At 46.7% G+C, this 12,260-nt stretch overlaps 1 protein-coding gene across 3 annotated transcripts in view; it reads left to right on the top strand.

The window, feature by feature from the left end:
- The first annotated feature begins 861 nt into the window (after positions 1-861).
- The window catches only part of LRRC2 (leucine rich repeat containing 2), a 37,694-nt gene continuing 26,295 nt past the window's right edge, over positions 862-12,260 (top strand). Inside the window, exons 1-2 of one of the 3 annotated variants that reach the window (XM_052647169.1) lie at positions 862-976; positions 10,651-10,794. In XM_052647169.1, coding sequence (XP_052503129.1) covers positions 10,670-10,794 — 125 coding nt within the window. In that variant the 5' untranslated portion in view covers positions 862-976; positions 10,651-10,669. Of the gene's footprint in view, positions 977-1,148; positions 1,289-10,650; positions 10,795-12,260 lie in introns of those variants that run through there. The other 2 variants (XM_052647315.1, XM_052647239.1) reach the window with 2 other exon arrangements.

The raw sequence follows: 12,260 nt of genomic DNA, 5'->3' as shown, positions 1-12,260 counted from the left end.
TTGGATTCAATAGCTAGTGCAGCCTTCCTGAACCCAGGGCGTTGAGCTCAGGCAGGACTGAGTGAGTATGTCAAGGTCAACTTAGTATACCATTTAAAATGGTAGCTTAATTAAAATGCCAATAAATAGAAAATGTTCCATGTAGAAAACAGTCCCTCAGAAATCAAACTATTTTCTAATTAGAGTTCTTATGTATATATTAGACGAAGGTGTTTTGCTGTTTTAGGGTGGAGGGTATGAGGAACTGTCGCCATGAAGGGGCACTGAGAGAGGTTGTCTTGGACATGATAACTGCTTATTAAGTGACTATCACATTGTCCCAATGTTGGATATCAGGAAAACATATTTGCCAAATTAGTAAAATCTCTAGACAGAACCTAAACTGACATATGTTTTAGGAAATTAATTTCTTAATTAAATTAAGAAAAAAATGTAACGTGAAACCAAGATTTTGGACATCTGTTGCTTCAAATACCCGGGAAGAGGGGTAGGGGAGACCAGCCCTTAGATTTCCTTGGTTATATGGCTTTCTTATCCTGCTTTTTGTTTGGTTCCTAGTTTAGCGGGCTAAGAACGCGGCACCCACCCTTGGCATTCACTGGCCTGTTCTATTTAACACGCTTCAGGATTTCCAATGTCAAAAGGCAAGGCCGACTGGAGGGAGGTGCAGATAATCCCGGGTTGTAGGGCTCAGATTGGCCTGCTTGTCGGCTGCCCCGTGCCAAACCCTCCCCTCCCAAGTCTGTTTTGTCTCATGCCGGGCTGAGTCACATAGAATAGATAGATAGTTTATCAGCACATGTCCTACAGATCATATTATCAGCTTACAAATATAGCCCGTTAGCGCACAGGCGGGCAGGCTCCCGTGGTCGGAGCGTTTCCGGCCGCAGCGTGTGGCTGCTGCGGTGTAAACAGGCAGGCTCGGATTCCGCTCAGAGAGCCGCGGCAGGGGTTCAGGTTTGCAGTGTGATCACGGGTAGGTGGGCGTGGGGGGGGGCGGTGGTCAGTGCGCCGCCGCAGCTCCTGAAACTGGGGGGAACTGTGGGGAAAGCGAGGGAGAGGGTGTGTGGCACCTGCGGACGTCGGGCGGGGGTGGGGGGGGGGGGGGCAGTGCCTCCTTGTTTATGTCTGTTCCTGCTGTGCCAAGGCTTGAATGTGGATGCAGGCAGAAGACTCCGCATCTATCTGCGTTTTACGCACGGCCTGGAATTGAAGGAGAGCCTGTGGGCCGGCCTGTCCAAGGCGCGGGTCTGCTGGCGCCGGCTCCGCACATTCCTGCTCCTGCTTAGTGAGTTACTCCCAGCGGCACCCTTGTGCCCAAGGGTGAACTCAAAGCCTGCTGGTCCAAAGTGCTGTCGAGGGGAGATAAATCATCTTTGTTTGTGCTTCTTAAGTGCCGGGGAGGGGATGATCAAGTGGCTGGGGAAGTCTGTCCTGCAGGAGAGGCTGGGGGTGAGGGTGGGAAAGTGACTGGAAACTCAGAGAACTGTCTAGTTTTGTAAGCAGTTCCACTGTCTTGGTGGCCCTTCTAATGACCAGATCCTCTCTGTTAACTCAGAGGCTGGATGTTCTCCCAAAGAACCTTCTGTTACCATGGCTGATAGAGAAAAATCCCCAGATGCTCACGTATTATATCTCTTGTGCTTATCTTATGTTTAATTGGGAACAATGTCTGTCTTAATTTCTTCTTTTCTTTAAATAACTGACAGCTTTTTGAGCTTTACTAGGTGCCAGGTACTGTCTTAAGCACTTGCCACAAATGATCACTCGTGATCCTCCCACTAATCCTATAAGCTCAGTGCTGCTGTTACAGCGTGTCCGCATGAGAACACCGGGGTTCAGAGAGGTTAGGTGACCGTCTCAGGATGCAGGACTCCAGCCCTGCAGGCTGACTCTGAAACTGTCCTCTCAATCCTACCTGGAGCCTCTGCCTCCCATGGCCAGATTTTCTAGCCTAAAAAATTACCATAAAATAATGGGTGTCCCCGGGGGGAACGCTGATCAAGGGACATAAAACGTGACTTAATTTAGAATTTGGCTGAAATAGTGTGACTGTTGTGACTGGCCTCGCTTGAAGATTTAGCCACTATTTCCCCCACTGTTTCTATCAGAAAACTCACTCTGTGTGCCAACTCTGGGGTCCAGGCCTTATGTGAGGATGGGAAAGAATTTGTGAGCCACCTCAGTCTGCCATATCATTCTCCCACTGTACCTTGGTCCCACTGGAAGTTCCTGTTGGTTATAGTCATTCCCTCGGATCCAGCAAGGCTGATGATAGGTGTTTTCTGCACACAGAGGATACACCTGGTTAAACACTATGGAAAGCCTGATGCCGGTCAGTGCAAGGGAGGGTCCCTGGGGGCTCTGAGGGGCAGGTAGGGAGGAGGCAAGCCAGCCCTCTCTCCCTGTGTCTGGTCCAGGTGACCCCTGACACCTTCTCCCTCCTCCCCTGTTTGGTACTGTCCCCCCTCCCAGCCTCTCAGAGGCAGCATCAAGACTGGCTTGGAACCTGAATTGTGGAGTTGGTTGAGTCTCCTCCCAGACTCCCCCAGATCCCCTCCACTCTAAATTCTCTGAGAGGAAGCCCTGCCGCCTTCCAGCCCAGTCTGTCATTTGACGAAGAGTGAGAAGACTGGGTGACCAGTAAGCCTCCCTTCCCACCTGGAACCCTGGCCTATGACTCTAAATGGAGACTAGAGTTCTGGGCCACAGGACATGTTCTTCCATCACCCCTTGGCTTGGGATAGCAGACGGTTCTGTAAAGTGCTTTTGATATACCTGACTTGGGGAGGGAGCACGGAAAACCATTCAACTAAACCCAGAAGAATAGTCCTTTCCACTCTCTCACAGTCCCTGTGGGACTATCCACCCTCCTCCCAAACATCCTTCAGGGCATCCGTCCCCTTCTGGCTCCCACAGCAGCTCCTTCAGTCTCTGTTGTCGAGTCCACACGCCGCACTGAAATGTATCTCTTTAAACATCTGTTCATCCCTCCAGATTGAGAGCTCAGAGGCAAGGACGTCCATCTTTCTACATTTAATGAGTGTCCCTAAATGTCAGTTATTTAGGGTTCCTGGGAATCAACGAGCAGAAATACACACCAAGTAAACAGGCTGCATACCCAGGGTTTCTGTGTTGAGATTCAGAAGCAGGAGCCTGGCGCCTGTAGCCTGGCGCCTGTAGCCCTCTCTAGTTCCTGCGTCTGTTACTGTCTGTGACTTAGCGTCAAGGGCTGACTTGAAGGGTCAGGCTCTGAGCCCCAATCTGGAGCCCCTTGGGTGGCAGCTCCTGTCAGTAAACCATGTTTCTGTCAGTTGACGGGCAGATAAAGTATAGTTGAATAAATGGTCAAATGATTCAACTTGTATGATATGCTGTGAAGTAAGTAAGGAACAGTCAGAGACAGAACAGCAGGGGGCTGTGCCTTAGACAAAGAGGCCAGGCTAAGAGGAGAACAGCAGAAGCTGAGTCCAGGGGCGTAGGGGTGGGGGGAGTTGTTTGGACGGGGGAAATGTCTAGGCAGAGGGAGCCGCGTGTGCCATCTGAGGGTGTCGAAGCAGGGGGTGGACAGGCTCTGAGGAGCAGAGCAGTGGGGGCGAGTGGGGGGTCTGGCTGAGGGGAGGTCACGCCAGGGTCTTATTGGGCCCTGTGAGGAGCTGGGGTCTCCCTCTCAGCCTTCTCTGGAGGACTTGGGCCAGGTGGCAGCATGCTCTGGTTCTCCTCAGATGGTGATGCTTACCACTGTGTATCAAATGGATTGGACGCGGGTGAGTAGGAAGTCAGGAGACCAGCTGTGCGGCTTTTGCACAACTGGGGCCAGATGAGGCATGGATTGGTGGTGAGAAACGCACGCCCTCTAAGACCTACAGGGTAGACTGGATATGTGTGTGTTTGTGTGTGTGTGTTCACGTCTTCATAGTGGGTGATCAGGGTGAGGAAACAGCATAAAGAAATGACCTCCAGATAAATATGAAGTCATTGTCAAGCTGGGGAATTAAGGCAGCCAGGGATGGATAGATTCTAGATGAGTAAGTTTGGAGGGAATTGTGTTTCTTTCGAGATATGTGTGAGACGTGGATATGTCAAGGAAGCATAGGCACCAGATGTCACTATAAATTAAGATTGATTTTTATAAGTGCCTCCTTTTTACTATTTTACCACTTATTTATTGCTGTATAAAAATGATCCCAACATTTAAAAGGATAAACATTTGTTTTCCCATACTTTTGAAGGGTCCAAAACCAGGAGTGCCTTAGCTGAATGATTCTGGCTCAGGGTCTCTCATGAAGTCTGGATTTTGGCCAGGGCTACAGTCATCTGGAGGCTTGACGAAGACTTGAGGATTTGCTGCTAAGACAGCTTCCACTCACGTGGCTATTGGCAGGAGTCCTCAGTTTCTCTCACGAAATTTCTCACACAGAATTTCTCCATCGGGCTGCTGAGCACCCTCGGGACATGGTGGCTGGCTTTCCCTAGAGTGAGTGAACTGAGAGAGAGGGTGATAACTCATGTAAGAAGTCACACATCACTTTTACCACATTACAGTCATTAGAAGTGAGTCCGTAAGTCCAACCCAAGGTCAAGAAGAGAGGAATTAAGCTCTAGATTTTTAAAAAGAAGAAAGTCGACGCATTTGTGCGTGTAATTTAGAGCTCTCACATCCACTAGAACTTTGTGTCCAGGAAAAACAAAGCCATTCAGGGAGCAGAGAGGAGGCCAATTCAGGGCAGGGGAGCAGGTGGCACTCAGTCAGCAGCCTGGGGGAACGAAAGCTGCTCTCTCTTACTGTTCACGAAAGCTGGGGTCGGCAAAGGACCACCCACAAGCTGGGCACAGGGGCACTGCCAGGGCAACGTGAGCCGTGGAGACCAAACTGGAGTAACGCCCTTTTTTCCCATTCCCCCTAGACTCTCAGCACCTGTCTACCTGGCCAGCCATATCTCAGTGCTGCCCAGGGCCCACACTGGTTGCCATTCACATATTTGAGACTCTACTGCTGGCAACTGCCAGGCCCCAAGCAGTCGACTCTCTGCTCGAGAGTTGGTGAGTTAGGGTTAGGGTGTCACTGACCTTCAGCCTGCTGTCCAGCTTGAGATGAGTGGGAGGGGAGGACACACAGGCATCACTGGGGCAGAGAGCGAGGCTGACTGTAGCTGGTCCCTCTCCCCTGCCCCATGTTCGTGGCCTGCCTTTTCCTCTTGGGTCTGTCGCTCGCTCTGGTCCTGAGAATGTGTCCAGTGGGCAGCAACTGGGCCGAAGCATAGATGTGAGCTCGTTGCTTGGGCAGGCCCATGCCAGACAAGCAGGAAGACCAGGCATTTTCTCTTTTGTTATATAAATAGTTTCATAAAATATTTACTATCTTGCCCTTTACTAAAAGTTTGCTGATGCTGATCTTGCAGTAAAGCAAATGGTTTTTCCAGGGAAAAAAAAAGATTTGTTTCCACTGTGAATCCAACCTTTGAGCGTCTCTAAAGGTTGACATTGTCCCTCAGGGCCTGAAACACTGGAGGGGAGTGAACCTGTTCACACTTTGTACCTGTGTCCTTTTCTGTTGTAGTGAGGGACACAGTGGATCCCTCCTCTCTCACAGTCCCAAGTATTTTCTTCTCTGGAAGGTGCTCCGTGGTTGTAGACACTGTGGCCAAATCTAGGGAGACTTGTTCTCGTGATTCTGTGCTCACCTTGTGAAGCCAGCTCTCCAGCAGAGAACCGGCAGGAGAGTCCTCTTAGAACCACGAATCCTTGCTGTTAAGTTCATTGTGGGCCCAGCCTAAAGCTCTGCCTTCTTATGCTGTCTCAGGAGAGTCTCCTTGGTTGTAGTGTTTTCTCTGAGAGGTTAACGTTTTCTTTGTGTCCAGGGTTTGCAGACTGGACCCTGCAGAGGTTAATTTTTCTCTTCTGCTATGGTGTAGTATTGCTTTTGTTTAGTCGCTCAGTCGTGTCTGACTCTTTGCAACCCCATGGACTGTAGCCTGCCAGGCTCCTCTGTCCATGGGATTCCCCAGGCAAGAATACTGGAATAGGTTACCATTTCCTTCTCCAGGGGATATTCCCGACCTAGGAATAGTGGGTTCTTTACCACTGAGCCACCCGGGAAGCCTTTGGTGTAGTATACTTTGGTGATATTTCTATAGCTCTGCAGAAAGTTCATGCTTAGAAAATTGCATTTTATGTAATTACCTGAAAGAGCGGACTGGATGGAGGTCATGATACAAAGAAGAGATTAGCTTTGTGAACTTGCCAGGGGACTCTCATTCCCCTCAGGCTGCTAAGCAAGTGGCACCTGCGTCCGTCCTTGAATCTGTCTCCTCTCTGGCTCTCCCATCCCCTCCGTGGCTCCAAATGGCTTTTTATCCCTGGATGGAATGACTCATGGGCTCTTGTCGTAAAACCACTTTTCCAGTCTCAGCCCCACCCGTGGGGCTATGACCTCCTGGGTTAAGGTCAAACCTGCTCAATTGTCTAGGGGCCCCTGGACTTCAGCCCTGTCCTGCACAGGATGCCAGCAGCTGGGCTGGACCTGGGACTCGGGAGCTGGTGTTCCTCCGCTTCCCAGGATCTCTGCTTGTTACAGTGTAGATCCCCAGCATACACAGTCACCACTTACTGTTCTTAGAGTCTCTAGTTTTCATTATGCACATTTGTAAGCAGAACATCTGACAGGCAAAACTTTGACTTAAATCCTGGCACATTCTGAACCCCCTTAGTTGAAGGATAGCACCTCTTTTTCTGCTTGGCAGAAAATGAAAGTAATGAACATGGTTAGATGACAGTCAGGATAGACTCTTTCCCACCAAAATACTGAGACTAATGTTGGTTTAGTGAAAAGTATTAGTCACTCAGTTGTATCCAACTCTTTGTGACCACATGAACTGTAGCCCACCAAGCTCCTCTGTTCACAGACTTCTCCAAACAAGAATAATGGAGTGGGTTGGCCATTCTCTTCTCCAAGGGATCTTCCTAACCTAGGGACTGAATCTGGGTCTCCCGCATTGCAGGCAGATTCTTTACTGTCCGAGCCACCAGGTTTACAACTATTTAAAAATGTAACACAAAGGCATCAAGAAGAGGCAATCTCTGTAATTCAGGGACTTTAATTACATATCTCTAAATGCATAGAAATTAATGTACAGATCTGGTTACTTTTTGTGGATTTACTGACCTACGAAAATTAAAGAAATACCACAAAAGAGTCGGAGCCACGACTGGCTGATCTAGAACACACACCCTGCACAGGAAGCGAGTCTTCCAGCTTTAGTGATTCTTGGATGACTGGCTGTCTACACTACTCAAAAGCAGTTCACTTTATTTTGCCCTTGTGGTTTGCTTTTATTTGTAGACTTGGATTATGTGCAGAGATTTCCTCAAAGAAACTAGGCCGCCTGATTCTTTCTCTTTTAACAAGTATTCTCCATTACTGGCTATAGTCTTTAATTTCTTATTTTCAAGCTGTTGCTTGGCATTCCTTTATGAAAGCTTTTTTGTCAAAAGTCAAAGCCTTAAGACGTTTGCAGCTTAGGGGAATTCCCTAGTGGTCTAGCGGTTAGGATTCTGTGCTTTCACTGCAGAAGATGTGGGTTCAATCCCTGGTTGGGGAACTAAGATACCACAAGCCACAAGGTGTGGCTTAAAAAAAAAAAAAGGTGCTCCTGAGCTAAAGGTAACAGAGTAAGGAAAGCGGTGAAAGGAAAATTAAATGCAGAGATTTCTGGTTTGGAGTAAGATGGAACAGGCAGATTCTTTAGTGTCTGAGTCAACAGGGAAGCCCAAGATGAGCAAGCACACTTAACCCATCCCTCCCCCTAAATGCAGCTTTAAAACCAGGACATACTGCACAGAACAGCAATATGAAGTCCCTGAAAAGTAAACAGTTGCAAGAGAAGAAGGGAAGGACACCAGGATTCAAAGTAGCACAGAACCTATGGTCTCTTCCCCATTTTTCCCGCTGAAGTATTCCCCAGCCTGGACTCAAGGCAGCCTGAAACCCAGAATTGAAGACAAAGTACTTAATTTTTCTCCAGGAGTGAGAATGGGGCTCCCAGTGCTCAGAGACTGGGGGGTAAATCCCTCTCTTTTACCTTTTTCTTTTCTCCACTCTCTCATGCCTCAGCCTGCATAGGATTGTGTAGCAGGAGCTGTGAAGGGCGTTGGGGAGAAGATGGGTGGTGGAGGATGTCAGTCACCCAGACTATGAGAGAGAGGATCCTTCCTCTCTGATCGGAGAAACTGCGGTCTCCAGAGGGTGGAGGGAACTCTCGTTGAGTTTTCGCCCTCACTGTCCTCCTGCTGCTTGAACCTGTACAGTCGTAGGACGTGCACGGTGAAGCAGGGCAGCTGAAGTCTCAGGTCTCCAACCAGAGGACTGAAAAGTGAGCCCCAGGAATCTGGAAGGACCAGAGAGATCACCAAGAGGGAGGGGCTCTGGAGAACAACTCTGAAAGGTTGCTTATGAACTCCTGGGCTCATCCCCGAGCTGCACCTCTTCGGATCTGACCCTAAACAGCATGTCCAAGTCTGTTAGAACCGACCACCAGGATGGACCATCACACCGTCCCAGGTGGCCACTAGGTGGCGCCCGTGGAGCAGCTGAATAGTGCTGCCAAGTCAAGAGGGATCTGTTGCGTGAATCCCAACTTCAGGGAGCAGGTTGGAATTCGAGGTCTGAACCCAACCAAACTGATCACCTGCTGTGTGAGTTATCACCTTATTGCCTCTCAGCTCAGAGTGCATCCTTCAGTGTGTGAATTCTGTGGTGTACGATGGAATTCCTCTAAGTATTTGTCCTCTGACGTGAACATCATGTTAACCTTTCTCCGGAGAGGACACTGCAGGGACCGTGTAGTAGGAAGAGGTTTCCTGCTTTTCTCATGGTGGGTGGCCTACAAGACGAGAGGAAGTTTTTTTTTTTTGCAAATCATACATCTGGCAAAGGGCCAGTATCTGGAATATGTAAAGAACTGCCACAACTCAACAATAAAAAGACAAACAGCCCAATTTAAAAAAATGAGCAGAGAATCTGAATAGCCATTTCTCCCGAGAAGGTATACAAATGGCCAATAAGCACATAAAAAGATGTTCAGCATCATTAGCTACCAGGGAAATGCAAACCACAAGACTCCCTTCACACCCACTGCGATGGCTGTGATACAAAGGGAGATACTAACCATGTCAGTGAGTATGTGGAGCTACTGGGATCCTGAGACACTGCAGACGGGAATGTGAAATGGTGCAAGTGCTTTGGAAAACAGCCTGGCAGTTCCTGAAAAAGTTAAACATAGAATTGACATATGACTCTCCAGTTCTACTCCTAGGTATTTACCCAAGAGAACTGAAAACATATGTCCACACAAAAACTTGCACCATTTGCACCTTTGTGAAAAATTCCCTTTAGGTAACAGAGTTTCAAGGGAGACAAAAGACAGTCCCAGATGTCAGAAAGGAAAGAAGGGAATCAGTTGAGGTCAGTATTTTCAGCTCTTCAGACTAAACTCACGGACCTCAAATGTTCAGCTGCACAAACATGAGCCAATTTTCCCACTCATACTGGCAAGCCATTTGTGGAGAGCACAAACTTGAGGCAGAAGAGGAAATATTTGGTTTCGTATCCTCACACTGCTATTTAAAAGTGTCTGGAATTGGAACAGAGAGTATTCACAGCCATACTATTTGCCAGCTGATGCTCTGTGTATTTTGCAGATCAGGAAATGGGTTTAGCCAGATTTCAATGCTGTAGGTAGGGGAAGTTTAAAACAATATCTAGAAACTTGTGTTACTTCAATAAGGGAGAAAGTACACCTTAATGGGATGAATATTGAAATGTACTTTTGATCTTTCTTTCTTTTTTTTTTTTTACAGTGAGCAAATAATTACTTAAACAGTAAAGATGAGGTGGGAAAATAAAAAGAAGAGAGAAATGTCATTGAGTAGGCTGAGAGTGAGGCAACCTGGGTGCAAATCTTTTATTCACTTTCATTCACTCACTTATTATTTCAATAAATATTTATGGAGAGCCTACTATGTGCCAGGTGCCATGCTTGGTCTCACCAAGAGGTGATGACCAAGATGTACCTGCGTCTGAATTTTCTTGCACTTAGAAAACCACATAAACAGAGATCAGCAGCTTGTGAGGGTTCAGGTCACAGGGAAAATCTGCAGGACAAGTGCCCAGGCTGTGTGGTTAGTCCAGGCAGGAAAGTGCTCAGTGGGGTTTGGTACAATGCTTGGTTTGTTACTTAATGGTGGTTGGTGTTTAGCCTCAGGTAACTGGCATGTGTGTTTTAATTAATTCATCAAATTTATCTTTGAGCATATTACAATGTATTTAGAAGGTCAGATTCTAATAAATTTAATAGAATGTGGAACCATGAAGCTTGAGGAATGCCCAGGGGGCTTTGGGAACCCATGTTTCAGCTGAGGGGTAAAGAGATAAGTGTGATGTTCTAGAGGAGATGCCCTCAGTTGAGTGCTAAATTTTAACTTACAGACAAGAGTCCTCTCAGACCTTAAGGACATTAGAAACTGCCATTCTGGAAGCAACAGGGCATTTCATCACTAGTGGTAAAATTGATTCACTCATATTTTAAAGTTCAAGTTAAAACTGTTTTCTTCTCTCTGTGTATGAAGCTGACATATATGTTTCTTAAACAGGTAATTTCATGCTTCCAAAATGGGACATAAAGTGGTCGTATTCGACATTTCCGTCGTCAGAGCCTTGTGGGAAACTCGTGTCAAGAAGCACAAAGCCTGGCAGAAGAAGGAGGCCGAAAGGCTTGAGAAAAGCGCTCTGGAAAAGTATGTGTCCTCTGTACTTGCTTTGCACTGTCTTCAGCGACTGGGAGGCTGCAGTTATGCTGTGGAGGGGGTCCTCTCCTCTGAGATTTCTCCCTGTCAGTGACATGTGCTCCATGGACTTCAGAGTCTGTTGCCCACAATGAACGTTTGATTCCTATAACAGTAGCACACATAGCTATAAAGACCCACACGGATTGCAGGCACCGTGCTCGCCATGGAAAGACAGCAGTGACACGATAAATGTCTCCTTAGTAAATTCTGAGAAGACTGCTCACCTCACCTCAGCAGGCTGTCTGACGCTCTCCCCCTGTGTGGCCACGTGAGGGCTGCTGTCTGCCCTGCACTCAGCCCTCCCCTGTTGAGCTGAACACTAGATAAGATTCATTGCGTCTATGCCGTGTTTACCTGGATTGGAATGATGTGGTTCAACTGCTATGACACACTCATGAAATATGAGTAAAAGAGAGTTATTGTGTATGTGAAAACTAAGTTGAATGCTTTGGAAAAACTATGTGTGTGATCAGTCTGAACCACACAATTGAATTAACACTGTGCAAGACGGATACAAGTACAGTGAGCTAGAAAGGGTGCACATTCAGGTGGCTTTGCACATCGGTAATTTTTACTCCTTGTGAAGAAACTCAAAGTAGAAGTCTTGGGTGATGTGTTATGGGTGTGGTTTATATAAGAAGGGCAGAGTGGGATTCTGATTGCAGATTCATCCTCAAAGGCAGTCCATGACTGCCATATCAAGTTGGCAAATGGTGACACATGTTGATGCTTTAGGATAAAATCAAAATGTGTAGGATGTAAATGTCTCTTTATTCTTGGTTCTCCACTTCTCTGAACTATTTCGACCAAACAAATACTTATTCTGATCATGCTGGATAATGAAGCGGCTACTGGCAAACATCACTGCGAGGGGCGCTGTTACCTCAGTTCAAGGTGTTTCATTTTGTAATACAGTATATGTCCCAACACTTAAATGTTATAAGTAGAGATAAAATAGAGAACATCATTCTACGTGAATGAAATTCAATCATTTAGAGGGAGAGCCAAAGATGCTATTTGTTAGGCTTTAAGTGAGGAATTTTTCGTCCAATGAGGCTATTGCCATCTAGGCTAAGACTGTGGGCTCATTTCCTCAGCAAAGAGTTTTTATTTGCACATTTACTGATTTAATTAGTAGAGTCCTAATGACATTATTTTGTATGTTTATATTGTATTTGAAATTCTACCAAAATTGACTCAAGGGGAAGATTATTCAGTTACATGGGTGATGAAGTATAAAGACAATGACATTTTATTTATGTTAGTTACTCTCAAGGAAGAGAATGGCATTGTAAAAATAGTTTATATTCTCGTTGTGACTTTCCTCTCATTAGGTTTCAAAGGGACTAAGAGAAACATTTAAAAAAGAAATCCAAAGAAGATTTCGTATTTAAGTATTTTTAAAGTCGCATTTC

This window comes from Budorcas taxicolor, chromosome 1 (assembly GCF_023091745.1).
Source record: "Budorcas taxicolor isolate Tak-1 chromosome 1, Takin1.1, whole genome shotgun sequence".
In the NCBI taxonomy this organism is placed as follows: domain Eukaryota; kingdom Metazoa; phylum Chordata; class Mammalia; order Artiodactyla; family Bovidae; genus Budorcas; species Budorcas taxicolor.
This window is presented reverse-complemented; position numbering and strand designations above follow the sequence as displayed.